The sequence below is a fragment of the Meriones unguiculatus genome, chromosome 8 (assembly GCF_030254825.1).
Source record: "Meriones unguiculatus strain TT.TT164.6M chromosome 8, Bangor_MerUng_6.1, whole genome shotgun sequence".
Classification (NCBI taxonomy): Eukaryota; Metazoa; Chordata; class Mammalia; order Rodentia; family Muridae; genus Meriones; species Meriones unguiculatus.
In genome coordinates, this window is record NC_083356.1 from 79,879,462 (window position 1) to 79,897,846 (window position 18,385).

General features: G+C 51.7%; 1 protein-coding gene across 3 annotated transcripts in view; it reads left to right on the plus strand.

Annotated features, from left to right (window-relative positions):
• Lhx2 (LIM homeobox 2) overlaps window positions 1-16,317 on the plus strand; it is a 30,465-nt gene extending 14,148 nt beyond the window's left edge. For 2 of the 3 annotated variants that reach the window (XM_021633373.2, XM_021633371.2), the window contains exons 3-5: window positions 692-1,119; window positions 6,340-6,545; window positions 15,419-16,317. In XM_021633373.2, coding sequence (XP_021489048.1) covers window positions 692-1,119; window positions 6,340-6,545; window positions 15,419-15,706 — 922 coding nt within the window. In that variant the 3' untranslated portion in view covers window positions 15,707-16,317. The remainder of the gene's footprint in view (window positions 1-691; window positions 1,120-6,339; window positions 6,546-15,418) is intronic. The other variant, XM_021633372.2, reaches the window with a different exon arrangement.
• Window positions 16,318-18,385: the final 2,068 nt, after the last annotated feature.

Here is an 18,385-nt window from a genome sequence, read left to right on the forward strand (position 1 = left end):
GTTTAGGGCACTGAAAAACTCAGCTTGGGTGGGTGGGGGCTGGGGGAGGTCTCCGTGCTACTTTCCCTTTTGAAGTTTCTTTACTCAAGCAGAAGGGATAGGAACAGACACCCCGAAAGCCCGGCAGCTTGGCTGATCTGAAACCTCGTTGAAGGGAGAGCTAGGGTAGCCCAGAAGTTCTGGTTCTTTGGGGGTGGGGTGGGGGGTGGCAATAAAAGTTGGCCAAGGCTGAAGAGTAAGAGCGGAAGGTCCTCTTTCTCTCCCCCAGCTTTAGAGTTAGGGTCTGTTTACGGATTCTCTCTGTATGTCTCTGTCTCTATTTCTCTCTTTCCCCATCTCTGTTTCTTCCAAATTACAGCGGTGTGTAGGATTCCCAGGTGCTGGTCTGGAGGGCAGGGGCGGAGGTTGAGGAAGGGGTAAGTGAGGGAGTTTCTCCCCGTTCGAAGTAAAGTCTTTCCTAAGACTTGCTCAGATTCTGACCAAAGCAGAGACTCCTGTGGGTGTGAAAACGCTTAAGGGAAACTGTTTCAGAGAGGGCCAGGCCCGGGTTAAAATCCAGCTCCCTGCGTACTAATCCTCTCAGCGCAGTCCAGGCTGCCCCTCTCCAGGAGGGGATCCCCACCCCCACCCCCAGCACCCGGAGGAGAAGTACAGGGATCCGGGGGGGATACCCAACTATTTGTCCCCACAGCCCCTCCCTCCATGGTCCCCGCAGGCGGTTCTCCGTGCAGCGCTGCGCCCGCTGCCACCTGGGCATCTCGGCCTCGGAGATGGTGATGCGCGCTCGGGACTTAGTTTACCACCTCAACTGCTTTACGTGCACCACGTGCAACAAGATGCTCACGACCGGCGACCACTTCGGCATGAAGGACAGCCTGGTCTACTGCCGCTTGCACTTCGAGGCGCTGCTGCAGGGCGAGTACCCGGCACACTTCAACCACGCCGACGTGGCGGCGGCGGCCGCGGCGGCCGCGGCGGCGAAGAGCGCGGGGCTGGGCTCGGCTGGGGCTAACCCGCTGGGCCTTCCCTACTACAACGGCGTGGGCACCGTGCAGAAGGGGAGGCCGAGGAAGCGCAAGAGTCCGGGGCCGGGGGCAGACCTGGCTGCCTACAACGCCGGTGAGTGCCAGAGCGCCCGCAGCCCCGGCCCGGCTGGGGGGCGAGGTTCCGCGCGCTTGGTGCTCAGTGGGCACCCGGGGCCCTGGCTTCCCGGGCCCTGCGCGCCAGGGTGCCGGCGAGGAGGGACCCGAGCCTTCCGGCTGCCAGTCGGCGTTCCTTCGGCCGAAGCGTTAGGGAGAACGTCTTAGGTCACGGGTGAGCCGGGGCAGGACCCTGTCCGTGAGAAACCGTGGTTTGGACACCGCCTTGGTCCGCCTCGCCTGCTTTGCAGTGCGGAAAGTGCGGGGAGGGGGTGGGGGGGAGAAAGCGAGGCGGCGCCGACACCAAACAGGCTCCGAGTGGCAGGGAGACCAACAGCTCTGGGCGGCGAGGGTCCCAGGAGAAAAAAAGGCTGGCAGGGGCCGAGAGCACCGTTGGGCTTGGCTTGCAGCCCGGCTGTACATAATGTCCCCAGGGCGCCAGGCCTGGAGCTGTTGCTAGCAAGGGCTGTGGGTCCGTCTGTCCAGCCGGGTCCTCGGGCACCAGGCGCCGCCAGGTCTCCGAGATTTTCCTTCCCCTCCTAGCAAGCAGCTCTCTCCAAAGAGACTCGTGCAGGCCGGTCCTCGCAGAGGACTGTGGTGGTCACGATTCGCGGTTGTGTGTGTGTTTTTTGTTTGTTTGTTTGTTTGTTTGTTTTTTAAGTTTGGGCCTTTCCAGAGAGGCTCTGCGGTGCTCCAGTACCATCCTGGCTCTGGACAGGTTCTGCGGCCCAGCCACATCTGCCGAGGTCTGCAGGGCCGAAGGCTTAGCACTCTTAAGTTTATAACAACAAATCTGACGCTGAGATTTTTTTTTCTTCTTTCTGCTTTCCTCTCTAGTCTAAATCACAAGATGTGTGTGTGTGTGTGTGTGTGTGTGTGTGTGTGTGTGTACAAAACCAAAACAAACCCAGGACTGTAGATCTGCTGTGGTGGTGACGGAAGAAGTCAGGGTCGTTAGGATTTTAAACAGCCTGAACTGCTGGGGGGGGGGGGGGGAAGGGCAAGTGGAGTAGGTCCTTTTTCCGCTCCAACGAAATTGCTGGATAGAGGATCCCAGGACGATTAGGGAGGGGGGAAATGCAAGCCCCGGTCGTGTGAGTGGTAAAAGCGGTGGCTGGTTCGGCGATTTAAAAATTGTCCAAAGTGCTACTTAAAGAGACCATTCTTCAGCGCTCACATTCTCATCACTCACCAGCCTCAAAAGCAAGAGTAGATCCGGCCCAGCCAGGCCCGTTTCTCCCCAAACCCAGTGGCCTCTATTTATCAGGTGGGTCAGCTTTGCCGCAGAAAGACGGGGAAGGGTCTGCTCCGGGAGTACCTGGGGTGCGGGGAGCCTGGTGTTTTCTTGGACACACCAGATTGGCACGCGGTTTGTGATCGTGGAAAAAAAAAAAGAGAGAGAGAGAATGAGGTTTCAAGATTTATTTTTTTCCTTTTTGTTGCTCAGCCTTGTCCTTCCCAAGAGGCAGCGGGAAGCTGTGGCTGGTGGCCGCGTTCCGGGGGAGAGGCCCCTCTGCCACCTTGGTTTTCTCTTCGCCTCCCCCCTCTTTTATTTCCGTCCTTTTTGTTATTTTCCCCCCTGCCCTCCTCCGTGTTCCTCAGCTTGTCTGCTCCTCCTGCGCGCGGGTCTGGGCCTTGGCCGGCCTGGACTCTGAGTCCTGGGAGGGACGGCGGCGCCCAGGCCCACAGGCGCTGGCTGGCTGCGCGGCTCGCTGCTTCGGGGCTCCCGGGACTAAGTTTGGAAGAAAGGGTGACTCTTTTTGTTCGCCTGGCGCGGCCGGGCTTCCCTAGATCTGCCTCCTGCCTTCTCCCTGGTCTCCCGGCACGGGCAGGAGAGAAAGGGCTGCGGTGTGGGCCGCGGGGCAGCTGGGGTCGGACCGCGGGCCCCGGGGGGCGAGGCTGCGGGCTGAGCGCGTCCAGGCAAGCGCGCGTGGCCGGAGAGCTCGGCTTCCGCTCGCGGGGACAGCGGGTCGCTCGGTGAGCGGCCGGCGCCCGGGGGCCAGCCCCACGGACGCCCTGGAGACCCGCGCTCCGGGGGCCTGCCCCGCGGAGGGAGGTGGAGCCGGACGCCGGCGGGGAAGGGGCGCAGCGGGGTCCCCCAGGCCTCGGGTCGTGGGGTCGGAAAGTTCCTCCGGGGTGGGGGCCGCGGCCGCCCTCCTCCCGGGGACCCTCTGGTCCAGGCGCGCGCCCCCACCCCCTTGCCCGGAGGCAGGACCCAAATCCCACCCCCCACCCCCACCCCAAGCCGGCCCGAGGCTCCCGGTCGGTGGTGGGAGCCCGCGAGGGGCCTCGGACGAGCACTTTGAGCGCCACAGCCACGGAAGTCGTGAGCAGATCCGCTGGCCGGGCTCGGCCTCCCCCAGCCCCAGCTTTGTGTGTGTGTGTGTGTGTGTGTGTGTGTGTGTGTGTGTGTGCCTGGCGGCGTAATTACTGATTTGATTCCAATCCATTATTTAGACAATTGAACCTACAGTCTCGTCTTTAGTAAAATGAGGCGAAGTCAGATTTGATTACAGGTTCAGTCCCAGCGACAAGAGCTCGAAAACCCGATGGGTTAATAACAGATCACGAGTAAATTATTCATGATTTTACGAGCTCTTTAGCTCCATTGAATCGGCCTAATTGAGAGGAAAAAAAAGGGGGGGGGGGAGAAAGCCCTGGTCCTCCCCCTCCTCTCAGCCCCTCGCTCCTCCCCGGACCCGATCTTGGGGAATCCCTACACGGCCCCAGGCTTTAGGGGCGCGAGGGGTGGGGGGCTGAGCATCGGGGCCTCCTCCGCCGTCCGGTCTCCTCCGGCTCCAACCCCGGCCATCACCGCCGGCGGCTGGGGCCTCGGCCGGGCCACCTAGGGCTCCTAGGCTCTTCCCCGCTGGTTCGACTTCCCAGCCAATAGCCGTTTGGAAAAGTCTTCTCCATAGGGTCCTGGTCTCCTTGAGCCCCGGGATTAGTTCGATCACGCGGACTCCCCACCACATATCCCCCTTATTTCTGAGACTTTTCATTCAGGGCGCTCTCTCTCTCTCTCTCTCTCTCTCTCTCTCTCTCTCTCTCTCGTTCTCCTGGTTGCCACAGCTTTCTTCCTCTAGTTCCCTACTCCTCTCCCTTGGCTCTGTCCATCTTCCCGCCCCCTCCCCCATCCATTCTCTAGCTTTCTACCTCTGTCATCTCGGCCACCCCTCCCCACCACCTTCCCCCATAGTAGGCCGCTCTCAGGGCACCTCCCTTGGGCCTACAGGGCGCCAGGGTCCCCACGGAGCTCATTAACAGCAGTGAGGCCCAGGTGGGGGCTGGGCAGAGGGATGAGCCTAGAGATTCCCCATGGGGGAGGCCTGCCCCAACCCGGTAAAACTGGGGGCTGGGAGAAACAGGAGGGTCCATTCCCGGTGCGGGTGTAGAGCTGCTGGCTAGCGGGAGTCGTATTCTTATCCCCTTTAAATTCTTCGCTCTGGATGTTCCGGGTGGAAACAGTGGTGGGAGGAGGAGGGGGAGTGGATGCTTGGGTACATGCGAACACACACCCCGACATAGGGTCGCTCCTGATTTACAGCTTCAAGCTGCGAAGTAGGGCCCATTGAGGCAGTGGTATTTGGGCAAGAGGGGGTGGCGCAGAGAGGGCTTCCTAGGTTGTGCTGTCGGTAGAGCCACTTAGTTCTGAATTTGGGGCACATTTTTGCAAGTATCCTGATCAGCACATAAATCTTCGATAAAATTTGAGTTTCCTTTGGGCCCATGCAATCTTTGGGACTCATGACGGTTTAAAAAAAAATCCGTTGTTTATCAGAAATTCAAATCTACCTGGGCACTATTTACATTTATTTGCTAATTTTGGCACCTCTGTCGTAGGCATCAACTATGTTGAAAGCTGCCTTCCCAGTTCTGTGAAGATGGGGTGACTTGGGATGAAATGAGGGGTTATTGAGGGATCCTGAATGTCCTCATCAGCTGAGCAGTCACTGATATCCAAAGTTCCTAACCCCTCCCCAACCAGGAACCCTCCCCAGGCCCCAGTAAAGCCAGGCTCCCTAAAGAGCCAGGCTTTATCTCTCCTCCCCTGGAGGTGTCACGGCAGGAAAAGGGGAGGGGGCTCAAGCGTTGGCTCTGGGCTCAGCCTTTGCCAGTGTGTGAGAGTGGCTTCCTTTCCTTGGCTTTAGTTTCTTCACCTCTAAAATGGGAACAGTAGTGATGGGACAGTGACACATATAAAGCCAGAGCCTAAGGTAGGCATCTAATACGCGTCGCTACCTTTCTCCAACTTCTCTCCCTCCCAGTCTACCCACTGCTCCGCCCCTGAGACCGGCCAATCAACCCATAACTTCCCAGAACCTCCTTTGCTTCTTCTGCAAACGTGGGGAGCCCTTTCACAGGACAGTGCCGAAGATTAAACTACAAAGTGCAATTCCCAGTCTTAGGCCCGGTGGTGGGGGCCCTGGAGCCCACTCGGTCCTTGGGGGGAGAGGGGACCCGAGGAGGGAGAGTTGATGAAAGTGGAATGAAATAGAAGCTGTCAGTCAGTAACTTCTGGGTGCCAGCGGAGTGCTATTCAGTGCCAAGGGGAGATGGAGACTGTGGGGGGGGGGGGAGGTGTTCCTTGGTTAGTACTTGGGAAACAAAAGAGTGCAGGCCCCGGGTTGCCGCCCACACCCCTGTCAGAGCCTGGCCTGTGGCCTTCCCCTTGTGTCCCAGCATCTGTAAAAGGACCAGCTTTACCTGCCCAGCCGCTGTGTGCTTGTGCAGAAAGCCTTTCAAGGCCTGGCAAGTTGGCTTAGTGGGTCCAGGGACTTGCTGCCAAGTTTGCAGACCTGAGTTCAATCCCCAGAACCTCTTCACACACACGAAGTAAATACATGTAAAAGAGTAAAGAGAGACCCTTTTAGGGCAGCCCCTGGAATTCAGAGAGCCAGCATCAAGTCTTCTTCGAGGCTGCTCTTCCCGTTATTCTTGCAACACAATGGCTTCTGGGTGTTCTGTTTTTCCAAGAACTGGGGTTGAAGCCACTATTTCCTAGGCACGTCACGTTTTTCGGAGAGCTTCATCTTCTCCATATCTAAAATAGGGACATTATCCCCGTTTCAGCACTGCGTGTGCACACGACCCGGTTTCCAGACTAGATGTGTTAGTCAGTGGGCGGGGAGGGTGTGGACTCAGCAGCGACTAGGCAGAGTCAGGAAATTCACCCGCTGCTTCTGCGTCCCTTTCCCAGCGCTGAGCTGTAACGAGAACGACGCGGAACACCTGGACCGTGACCAGCCCTATCCCAGCAGCCAAAAGACGAAGCGCATGCGCACCTCCTTCAAGCACCACCAGCTTCGGACAATGAAGTCTTACTTTGCCATTAACCACAATCCCGATGCCAAGGACTTGAAGCAGCTCGCGCAAAAGACCGGCCTCACCAAGAGAGTCCTCCAGGTCAGCTGGGCCGGGTGGGGGCATCTACAGCTGCCAGGGCCCGAGGCAAAACTTCGCTGGCACCAGGACTTCAGAAGAACCTTCCGCCTGAGTGCCTTTTGCCTTTTACCTTTGTGGTTTGTCTTAAAACGCCAACCTTTTTGCCTGCCATCATATATTCCCCATTTTTGCCCTCATTTTTTTTCTCTTGTGTGTGGTCCTCTGTCTCCATACTTGACTTTTTTTTTCCTGGTGGCAAACCGTTCTTAATTACCATCTATCACTCAAGTGACTCTCCAACTTTGTCATGTTTTAAGAATTTCAAGTATTTAAGATGAATCCAGGGCCCTCCTGCTTTGTCCCTACCCAAGGGACGTTCAGTGCCTCAAGTTGTCCCTCTCTGTCCTTTTGCCTCCATGTCCTTTTCTTTATTGGATTCTCCTCTGGCAGCTCTGGTTTATCTCATGGGTTGTTGTTTGTTTGTTTTATGTTGTCTGTCACCCAGACTTTCCAGGAAACAAGGTTTGGTGATGGTGTGGTGTGCCTGCAGACCTGCTGGGTATGATGGTCTGCCTAAGGGCATCCACCTTTTAGTGTGAGGAGAGGTGGCTGAGTGCTTGTGGGACCGAATGGAATCAGGCTTACGGATGAGGGTCCTTCCTTGATAGATAGACAGGATCTGGAACTTTCATGGGATTTCCTTGCCTCCAAAGAGGTTGCTGCGGACTCTGGTCTGGGGCCCAAACTTGTGGTACCGTGCCAGGACAACAAATTTCAAATTTTCTGCTATTTTTCATACTTGTTCCCAGTGCTAGACAAGCCTCTTAAGCCTCCTGAGCCTCAGTTTACTCTCAGTGAAAAGTACATAAGAGTCACCCATGCATGCCACCTGTGGACGTGCTACTGAGGTGATGGAGGTGACAGCTGAACTAACTGATGCTTTATGCTCAGTGGATGCTAGTTAAAAATAACATTAAGTTAGCTTGGTATGTGATTAACTCGTACCAGCAGTCCTGGCTGTTAGACCTCAGTTTCCCTATCATACAAGGCAGAACGCCACCCCCAGACGTTTAACCAAAACCTGAAGCAGAAATCTGAGAGACTATGTAACCTGACTGTGGCATCACGGTGAGTCGAGGACAGGTCCTGAAAGCTATTGACACTGAAGAAATTAGAAATCAGAAGGGTCAGAGACTGCCAGAAAGCAAAAGGAAACTTAATGGGGTGTCCATGGTGGTGGGCTGTAACTGTGACTTAGATCTTAGAGATCTACAGACTATTATGGCGCTTACCAAATGGGCACCTGGGAAGTCTCAGGGCATCCCTTCAGCAGTGGCTTCCCCAGACTTGTAGCACAGGAGGTGAGGGAGGTCCAGAGACTGCTCCTCTCTGACCCGGCCCCTCACTGTTTGGTCTGTGCTAGGGTAGTGTTTGGTTCTCCGGACTCTGGGGTGCGCTGCTGCGATTGGGGTTCAAGTTCCTCTGCTCATTTCCTTCAGACTTTGCGTTCTTGGGGCTAGGTCTGGGACCCTCCTTGGACACCTCCTGCTGTCCTCTCTCCCTTTAGTTCAGGGTCAGCCTGGACTGAGGATTTAAGACTTTTCTTTGGTCAGTAGCTTTGCTCTTATTCCTTTGTGGGATGCTGGGAAGTGGGGGAAATCTGGAGTTCAGAAAAACCCAGGCTCAGAACTACCCCCTGGCTTATTTTACCTGCTGTGTGTCATTTGTAAAAAGGTCACTAGTTAGGGCACATCTCTCTCCCAGATGTCTAGATTAAACCATCAAAGTTCAGTCTAAATACAGAAGAGTCCCACCCTGCTTCTTTGGGGGCAGAAGGTAGGATTCCCTGGCTTAGGAACACATAGGATTTCCAACTCAGCTGTGCTTTATCCTCTCATCTGGCTGAATATCTCTTGGTACCAGACTAGTGCACTTAGACAGATGAACTGGTCCTGGCCCCGGAGAAATTCATCTGTTGGATAGAGAAAGACAACTACACAGCAGTCAGTTTCCCCTTGGTATAACTGGTTGGGATAGTGGGGGGGATGGACCAGGCTTTCCATGTCAAGCATTAGGGTTCCTCTCCCCATATCGTAGATGCGCACATGAAGGCCCAAATGATTTCTGTCTGCCCAAAGCCACACTTTGCTGGTAACGGTCCAACCAGTGGGCAGAGTGCTCTCCACTCTGAGCCAACCCAGGCTGTATTTCTTAGAGGATGAGCATTACTGGGGGCCTGTAGCTTAGGGTAAGGTCTTTTTTCCTTCCAGACCTCTATCCCCTGCACAAATCCTTTCTATTCTTTAAAAAGAGCCTAACTGGTCATGACTGCAAAGCATCTTTCTAGGCATGTATTTACCTCATCTTAATCTTTTCCTGCCTGTTTTACAGTTGAGAAGAGTTTTTTTCTTTTTTTTGAGACAGGGTTTCTCTGGGTAGCCCTGGCTGTCCTGGAGCTTGCTCTGTAAACCAGGCTGGTCTAGAACTCTCAGAGATCCACCTGCCTCTGACTCCTGGAATTAAAGGTGTGGGCCACCAATACCAGCAGTAGAGAAGGTTTTAAGACTTGGTAAGATGAAGTGACTTGCTGTGGGTTGCCCAGGCACAGGCAGGCTGGGACTTGTGCCCTGAATGCCCATGGCATATCTTGGGGACCTGGGCTGGTGATGGTGGCTTTGGGAGGTGATGGACTGTTTCGGATCCTCCCTGAGTTACCTACCCTGGGGTTTGGTGCTTCAGCCCCTCCTCTCTGACTCTTGTATCCTACCTGTAAAGGAGAATAACTTAAATGTGGGGGAAGTCTTCCAGCTCAGTGCCTCCTCGCACACAGTGGGTATCTGTTGAGCAGTTTCTCAAAAGGACAGGCTAACCCATGCCTGTCAGCCCAGCACTTGGGAAGCTAAGGCAGGAAGATCTCAAGTTCAAGGCCAGACCAAGATATATAGTAATAACCTGGACTGGGGAAGGATTTTAGTGCCTAATTAGCATCTACACAGCCCTGGGTAGATCCCCAGCACCACAGACAAACAAAGCCATGTTACCGAATAAGATCAGATAAAAAGACTTTAGAATCAGTTTAGCAATGAGTCCACACCAGCTTCATGGTGCTAGATCCTTCAGCATTCACTATAGCGTTCTTTCCCCACGGTCACGGTTCACCTCAACCCTTCAGAAGGTTTGCATGACAAAGGGGATTGAAGTTGAGTTGTGATCTCAGAAGTGGGCAGTGCAGGATGTGTGTGAAGGAGAGTAGTGGTCCTAGGCTCTGTTGAACGTATACTGTGTGAGCCCCACCAACATTAGGTAGGCGGCATCCCCGTCAGAATCTGGAGGACCCTGCAATGAGGTCCTAGTTCCACTCTCCTACCCCCGCTCTGAATGGATCCTATGTGTTGTAACTACTCCCAGACTCAGTGGCCTCGGTAAATTGGAGAATCTTGCCTTAGGAGGTAGGGCCGTGGCATAGTTGGTGGAGTGCTTACACAGCATACGGGAAGCCCCAGGTGTGATTCCCCGGCATTGTACAAACTGCATGTGCTAGAGCACGTCTATAACTCTAGCACTCAGTAGATAGGACAGGAGGATCAGTTCAAGTGAGTTCAAATCCAGCCTTGACTTCATGAGACCCTGTCTCAGATAATGATAAAACAATAATGATAACACTAGTACTTCTCTTCCTGGATATTGCAAGGAGGAAGTGAAATGACACAATCGGCAAAGTTTACAATGGAGGCTCCATGCACGTACATGTTAATGTCACAAAGCAACATTCGATCTGCACTTGTCTTTTGTAGGGATTTCAATATTTTACATTTTTTTTTTTTGTCTTTTCCTTTTGTAGTTGTGGAAACAGGTTTGGCTAGCCTTATGGTTCGCGGTTAGTTATGAAGCCTGGCGTTAAGCCCATGGTGGTCTTGAGTCCAGGGATCTTTCAAGTACCAAGTGCCACAGGGATTGTGACTTGGACCCAGCTGCAGAAGACAGACAGGAGGGTTCTGGAAATAGGTAGCAATGCTTTCATCACATCAAAAATTCCATTTGTCACCACCAGCACAGTTGGCAGCCACAACAGTCGCGTTCCAGTATTGAGGAAGGTGACCAGGAGGAATCACAGTGGCCCCCTCGACAGAGCTTTGTTGTGACATGCCTTGGCAGCGTGTGTGGACTTCCTAAGCACACCTATGTCTCGTGTCCTTGGAGGATATGCAGATGCCCGGGGCTTCCTGAGAGATGGCTAGCTGATTGATCTTGAGTAGGTGAAGTCTCTAGGGATCCCTGGTGTGACTTTGGAAGGACATTTTAAGTGCCGATGGCTCAAAACCCATTTTCCCATCACTAGTTTTGTTCTCATTAGCCCAGGAGAGAATTCAGAGGGTGCAGCTAGAACGTGCAGTGGGAATCTCAGCTGCTACAGGAAGTAGGGAAGGTTTTACCCTGAAGGGAAGGTGAGTGACTTCACCTCCTGGAGCCTCAGGTTCCCACTTACAAGATGGTCATCGTACTCCCTGTCACTTAGACAACTTCAGGACAGACGTAGACACACTGAGAGGGAGCCTCACAGATGACTTGACTTGAGTCTGAGCCAGGACCTTACACACGCTAGGCAAAGCGCTCTACCACTGAGCTGTGAAGGCGAGGAAACATGAGCCCAGAGAGGTGGAGAACCTCCCCAACACCTCGCAGCAATTCTGCAACAGAACCAGAGCTTCAACTAGGAGCTTTTGAATTCTATTCAGTGCTCATTATTTTCAATTCTTTGAAGAAACCTTTTTTTTTAATAAAAGATTTATTTTTATGTGTATCGATGTTTTACCTGCATGTGTGTCTGTGCGAGGGTGTCAGATCCCGTGGAATTGGAGGTACAGTTGTGAGCTGCCATGTGGATGCTGGGAAATTGAACTCAGGTCCTCTGGAAGAGCAGCCAGTGCTCCTAATTGCTGAGCCATCCTTCCAGGCCCTGGGGAAACTGTAAAAGATGGCAAAATAACAGGACCACCATTTAGACCCAAAAGACAAATAGGGAAGAAATGCCACTGTGAAGACACAGGCCCAGTAATTCATACTTTTTGATAAGTGGTCAAGGGCAAAGATGGGCCTTAAAGGGATCCACATGTCCGTTCTCCCTCTTTCTGTCTCGGGCACTAACATTCAAGCCTACCTCACAGGAATATTACATGCACCATGTGCTAACATGGACCAAATGCTTAGCATTTTGCTCATACAGTGCCTGGCTTCACTATGGAGTTAGATCAACTACCATTAATGTCTTCTTCATGAATTATAACACCAGAGGCTGAATTTGAGTTGTTGTTATTTGTTTCCAAAGCAGGTTTTTGTTGTTGTTTTTTTTTTGTTTTGTTTTGTTTTGTTTTTTAAGACACCATCTAGTTCGAGTTGGCCTTGAACATGATATATAGCCTAGGGTGACCTTGAAGTCCTGATTCTCCTCCCTCTGCCTATGGGCATATAACAAACACCCCATCAGGTTTATGCTGTGCTGGGACTCAAACCCAAGATTATGCATGCTAGTCAAGTACTCTATAGACTGAGCTAGAGCCCCAGATTTTTGGAGCGGGGAGTCCTTTCTCATTCTGTAGCTCACGCTGGCTCGGCACTCACTCTGTAGGCCTCAGACTGGCCTCAAACTCATAGCAATCCTCTTTCCTCAGTTTCTTGAGTACTAGGAGGCTGTAATTTTTCATCCCTTCTCTTTCACTGTAAGACATTTTCCCCAGGGCTTGGTCGGGCTGCTGTGCCATGCTTCCACAGCCTATCTGGTTGACACCAGACAAAAACGTTGATGTGCTAAGAAATGTCACAGTTGGCATCTTTGGGTATGAGGCGTCACCTTTTGGATGGCTTCTTTAGAGTCCCAGGAGATTTGTTAGGGGTTCCAGTAGGTCTCTTGTTGTCATCCAGGCTGGCCTGGAACTCATGATCCTGCAATATCCTTGCTTTTGCCTCACAAGTGCTGGGGTTACAGACATGTGGCATCATGCCTGTCTCCAATCCCAGCCTTCTTGAAGAAAGCAATCCAGGGAAAGAGCTTAGGGAGCAGAAACCAGATCCTCAGACAGTTGAAGCCTAGACAAGGGCCACACCGTGGTAGTACCATGGCATTGTATCGTCACTCTGCTGGGACTTACCAGGACCCATTCTGTGCCTGGCTGAGGCACTCACTCTTGCAAGGCCTGGTATTAGTTGTGTCCTGATGATTCTAGGACTGAACTTGTTATTGATACCCCAAAAGTATAACTCCAGAGCTGCTGTGGAGAGCAGAGCTTGAGGCAGCTGGCTACCCAGGGCTCTGGCTTTGGGAGGTTGGGTAGTTGGAACCAATCACTTATGTTCTACTCACAGCTGCCCTGGAACCCCAGCCCCTCGGAACCCCAAGAAGCCACAGAGATGAGCTGTGCTTCAACCCTCTTTTTGTACAAGTAGGAACCAGGCAGGCTCAGAGGAAAGGGACTAGCCAAAGCTCACTTGGCTGGTCAATGGCAGAGCCAGGCCTGGAAGATCAATGCTCGTTCTATTGCCCAAGTCGCTTCATTCGTCCGTTCATCTCCTCATTCACTCATGTACTTGCTGACCTACTCAGGGTCATATGGTAGGGAGAGTGTGGGTGTTTTTATGGCAAACAGTCCTGCTTCCGATCACCTTAGCCTCTGTGTGATTATGGGTAAGTAACTCTTAAATCTATAAAATGGGGCTAATAATAGAAACCACGTTCGTTGCCTGGCTCGTCACAGGCCTTAACCAGGGCCGGTACAGGGTGGCAAGGTTCCTGACACAACATAGCTCACATGTTAGTGTCACCGCTTCTCCTCTGAGCTCCAGCAGCAGCACTGTGCATATCACTAACACTTGATCTTCTCTATCATATCCCTAGTGTTGGACAGGGTTCCCTGCCCCCAGCCCTCTTTGGGGAAGGGACTTTTTGAAACACCTAGGATTGAATCTTGTTGAAACCTCACACAGAGGGACTACACCGAGTAGCCAGGCTTGGAGTTGACTTTAGGTTTCCACGGAGCAGATTCTTAGTGTCTGGGATCCCTTAAAGCCGAGAAGGCAGCTGTGAGGATGGTGTCATTGTTTGTGCACGAGCTGTTGGGGCAACCAACGCCTGGGAAATGGCTAACAGGCTGCAGCTAAGAGCTTCCAGCCTTCCCAAGGTCCTGGGGCCCCCGGAGGAGCAGTGAACCCACTCCCAGGACCCAAAGGGCTCCTCCATTCCAGCTCCCACCCACATACATGGGCCAGGACGGTGGCTTGGAAGCAGAACCGAGGCTCTGGCCTTTCTCATTGCTTGACCTTCACGAGAGTGAGGAAATCCTGTCTCCATCCATTCTCCAGATACCGCCTAGGCCAGGTGAACACACTCTCCTGCTGCAGACTTGACAGCCAGCGGGGAAGGTCCTGGCCAGTCTAGGTGGGCATTTCTGAGGGTGGTCTTTGAAGCTTCACATTCATCTTCTAGCCCCGCAAAGGACTGATAAGCTTCCTTTAGGCAGAGAGCCGGAAAAATGTGCTTTTTCCTTGAGGGGATCAGTGTTCTGGGGAGCCAGCTTGTTCTCCCCTTCATGGGGGAACATCTCTCTCCTTCCTGCCAGACCAAGCTGCTAATTGAGCCCAAATTGTGTCAGGACATCTGAAGTGGGGCCTGATGCCACAGGCTTCTTGCAGCTGGGGTGGTCCTAAGGGGAGGTTGAAGTCAGGAGCTGGCCCATTCCACCCCTGCCAGAGACACTGGGAAGACAGGCAGATGCATACACATCTGGAAACACGCAGCTGGACAGCCTGGAGTCTTCAAAATCCCTACAGTCCTTTGTTTTATGGGGAAGCGTCTGGCCGGGGGGCTCTTTCACTCAGAAGGAAGTGAAGGGGCCCTGCCTTTGGACTTTTTTCCTTGGGAGGGATAAGTAACCACTCCCCAGTAGTGGCCTGGATTTCCTGTGAACCCTCTTAAGCATTGCACGGGGCCCCTGGGTACCTCAGGGTCTCTGCTGTGGAGAGAGGGCTTGGGGGGAACGTGGGTGAGTTTTGTGTGCATTTTCAGCGATATGTACAGGTGTGTGCAAATGTTCATGTGCGTACTGTAGCTATGAGTGTGATGTACCCCAGAAAAAGTGAAAGTAAGCCTTCAGACTACTGTCCCTCTGGTATTCTCTGCTCTCTAGTGCTCCTCCAGCTGAGAGCAAAAGTGGGCTCCTTGCCACTGCCTTCTTAGTCATTCATTCATTCATTCATTCATTCAATCATTCATTTGTTACTGATTCATTCCATATTCTTTATGGCATTCTAGTATATACATACATTGACCAAGAAACATTTAAAAAAGAAAAAAGTATTCATAAAAATGTGTGGCGCATACGTCCACCCCCAATCTTTGGGTTGTATGTGGCTCAAATTTGGGTCTGGGTTTTGCTTTCAGTGGCAGATGGGACAAGAGCCACATATTGAAACGGTTTTAGTGGCTACGTGAAAAAGCACAAGGAAACTGATAAAATGAATTTTAGTATTTGTTTAATCCAGCATGCCCACTCAGTATGAAATGGATAACATTACACCCTCCTTCCTTTCCCGCTAAATCTTGAAATCTCACACATGCTGTCCTTTCTACACTGGCCACATTTGGCTAGTGGTTTTTCAAGGCCTCAGCCTCAGTACAACAGCAAGGGGCTAAGCCGAAGTGTCCTGGCAGGAAGAGCGACCCAGCCAATAGCCACCAGAGGACACAGCATTTTATTTTATTTTTTGCGAAGAGGAGATGCGGGCATAGACTTTCTAGGCAGACCTCCCGCTGGGCCGCAGTTGGGTTGCTGAGTAGAGCAGCCCTGAGCCGCTGTTTTCCCCGGTCCCTTCCCCTAACCAGTCCTCCCTGTCGTCCCCCACAGGTCTGGTTTCAGAATGCCCGGGCCAAGTTCAGGCGCAACCTTTTACGGCAGGAAAACACGGGCGTGGACAAGACCTCGGACGCCACGCTGCAGACAGGGACGCCGTCGGGGCCCGCCTCGGAGCTGTCCAACGCCTCGCTCAGCCCCTCCAGCACTCCCACAACCCTCACAGACTTGACTAGCCCCACCCTGCCGACTGTGACGTCAGTCTTAACTTCTGTGCCTGGCAACATGGAGGGCCACGAGCCCCACAGCCCTTCACAAACGACTCTTACCAACCTTTTCTAATGACTCGCCACCCCCTTTCTCCCCAAGCGCCCCACGATTTCTTTAAAAAAGAAATTATCTTTAGTTGAATTCCAAGTGTATTTTAAAAATAGAGGTTTGAGCAACTAACTAACCACGTTTTAGGATCTCGCCTGGAAACAGAGGGAAAAAAAAAAAAGAATTGTGCGTCGGGCTAACGCAGCGGTGTGTGCTAAGGAATTACTTGGGAGATATATTGCAACACAACATTTGTGTCCCTGTACAGTTTTGTGGACTGAGCGAGGAAAACAACAAATAATTTAAGTTGGCTGAGAGCTTCCGTATTTTCAAAGACTGCCACGTGCCTTAGGAATACTGTTTTATCTTCGTACTTTGGATGAATTGTTCGTTTTTTTCCCTCTCCCTCTTTTTCTCTCTGTATATTTATGACCAGAGCAAAATGTAAAAAAGGAAAAAAAAAAAAAACCAACAAAAAAAGTTTGTTACTTTGAATAGTCCTAAAAAGAAAAAGGAAAAAAAAAAATCAACCCCCCTCCAACGGTCGCTTTCTTGTTTTAGAATTTTAAGGTGGAAGTCTGTTCGGATATCAGAATTTGTAAAACCTAACCAGTAATAAAATCACTTATCGAAAAGACTTGGTACTGGTACTGTTTAGTGAGGACAGAGCATTTTCTGAACTTGAGACCTCCAGGGTGTTCACCTCCCTTTTCTCTGTGTCCGGGTTGTGCCTATTTGATGGCAATTCAAAGACATTCGGGTCTCACACTTAAAGAATTGACAGCAGAGTCAAGTTTTCACGCTAACAGTGGTGTGTGTGTGTGTGTGTGTGTGTGTGTGTATGGGGCTCTGTTAACTGCCTTTTGTTCATCCGTGCACACATTCATTTGTTCATCCTCCTGTCTGATGTTCTATAGGTGGGGGTCAGAGGCCCTCACACCGGTCTTTTCTGCCCCTGGCAGGGCTGAGGATGCACTCGGTACTGTGAGAGGCCTCTTGAAAATGTGCCCCTTCTTCTGGGAGGAGTCTGCTGCCATTCAAGAGCAACCTAAGCCTCTTTTCCTAATATCTATCACTGTCTCTCTGTCTTTGTCTCTGTCTCTGTGTCTCTCTCTCACATACAGAGAGAGAGAGAGAGAGAGAGAGAGAGAGAGGGAGAGAGGAGAGCTTTGTTTTTCTAAGTTCCTCCTAAGAGATAGGACTGGAGAGATGGCTCATTAGTTACTTACAGAGGACCTGAGGTCAGTTCCCAGCACCCACATCAGACAACTTACAAACACCTGTGACTCCAGCTCCAGTGAATCCAATGCTTCTGGCCTCCCTGGGAACCTTCACTCGTGAACATTTACACACACACACACACACACACACACACACACATGCACACACACACACACCACATTTCCATATTTTAAAAACTAGTAAAGGGAATGGAGAGATGTGTCAGTGGTTTGCAAAGGACCTGAATTTGACTCCCAGCACCCACATGGTGGCTCACAAACCATCTGTAGCTCCAGTTCCAGAGGAGCTGATGCTCTCTTCTGACCTGGTCTACCACCAGGCACATTACAAGGTTCAGACGCAGACACATGCAAAACACAAACTAAATCCAATAAAAAATAAAAATAATACCATTATGAAATTTCCTCAAGAGGAAAAAGGCAAATGAATTTAGTTTTCCTACTAAAGGATTAGGGAATCTTAAAAATCCAGAGAAGAGACACCTAAAAGGATGTGATTTTGGAGCAAGATTAACCAAACCCGAATCTAGACCACTGAGCCAATGTAAACTGAAGGAAGCCATCCTGCCTGTCTGGCTCTCAGTTTCCTCTGCTGTAAGATACAGAGTGTGACTTCCAGATGGCAGTCTGAGTGTGGGTGTGGCCTAGGCGAGTTCTCCCTATCTTTTATTGAATGCCAGGTGACAGGAGAGGAGGTAGACACTGCCGGTGACTTCAGAATTCCTGCAGGTGGGGTAGATGAGTTGCTTCCAGGGTTAATTCCTCTCTGACTCTCTAGATGCCAGCAGTCACCCCTGACATGTCCCCAGTAGCCCACTGATTGGAAAACCCCAAGGACCACTGTGGCTGGGGAAAACTGAGCAGGTCTGGGGTCTCTCTCTTTCCACCTTCGGCCATCATATTGCAGAAGCAGCAGAGGGAGGAGGGAATGAGACAGGCTTGGGCTGAGTGCTAGAAGCCTAAGCTGAACTATTGGGAAATATTTTTAAAAATCAAAGTCACAGATATCATCATTGTTACCCTCATTTACTAGCCAGCAAATAAGAACCCAGTAAAGTTTGGGGAAGCTTTGAGAAATATAACATGCACATACCTGAACAAAGCATGTTGATTAATGTTTTCCATGTGAACACACCCACATTGATGCCACCCAAGTCAAACCATGGGACACTGTCACACCCCAAGTCTCTATTCCATGACCACCGTTCCCACTTCTCACACTTGAGATTCGGTTTGTTTTTTCTTAATTTTTAAAAATATCTACTTACCTGTAGTATGTGTAATGGCATTTTGCCTATGCACTGTGTGCATGCCTGATGCCCACAGAGGTCAGAAGATCCTGGGACTAGAGTTACAGATGGTCGTGAGCCACCTGTGGGTGCTGGGAACTGAATCCCAGCCCTCTGGAAGAACAGCCAGTGCTCTTAGCCACTGAGTGTCATCTCTCCAGCCCCTTGAGATT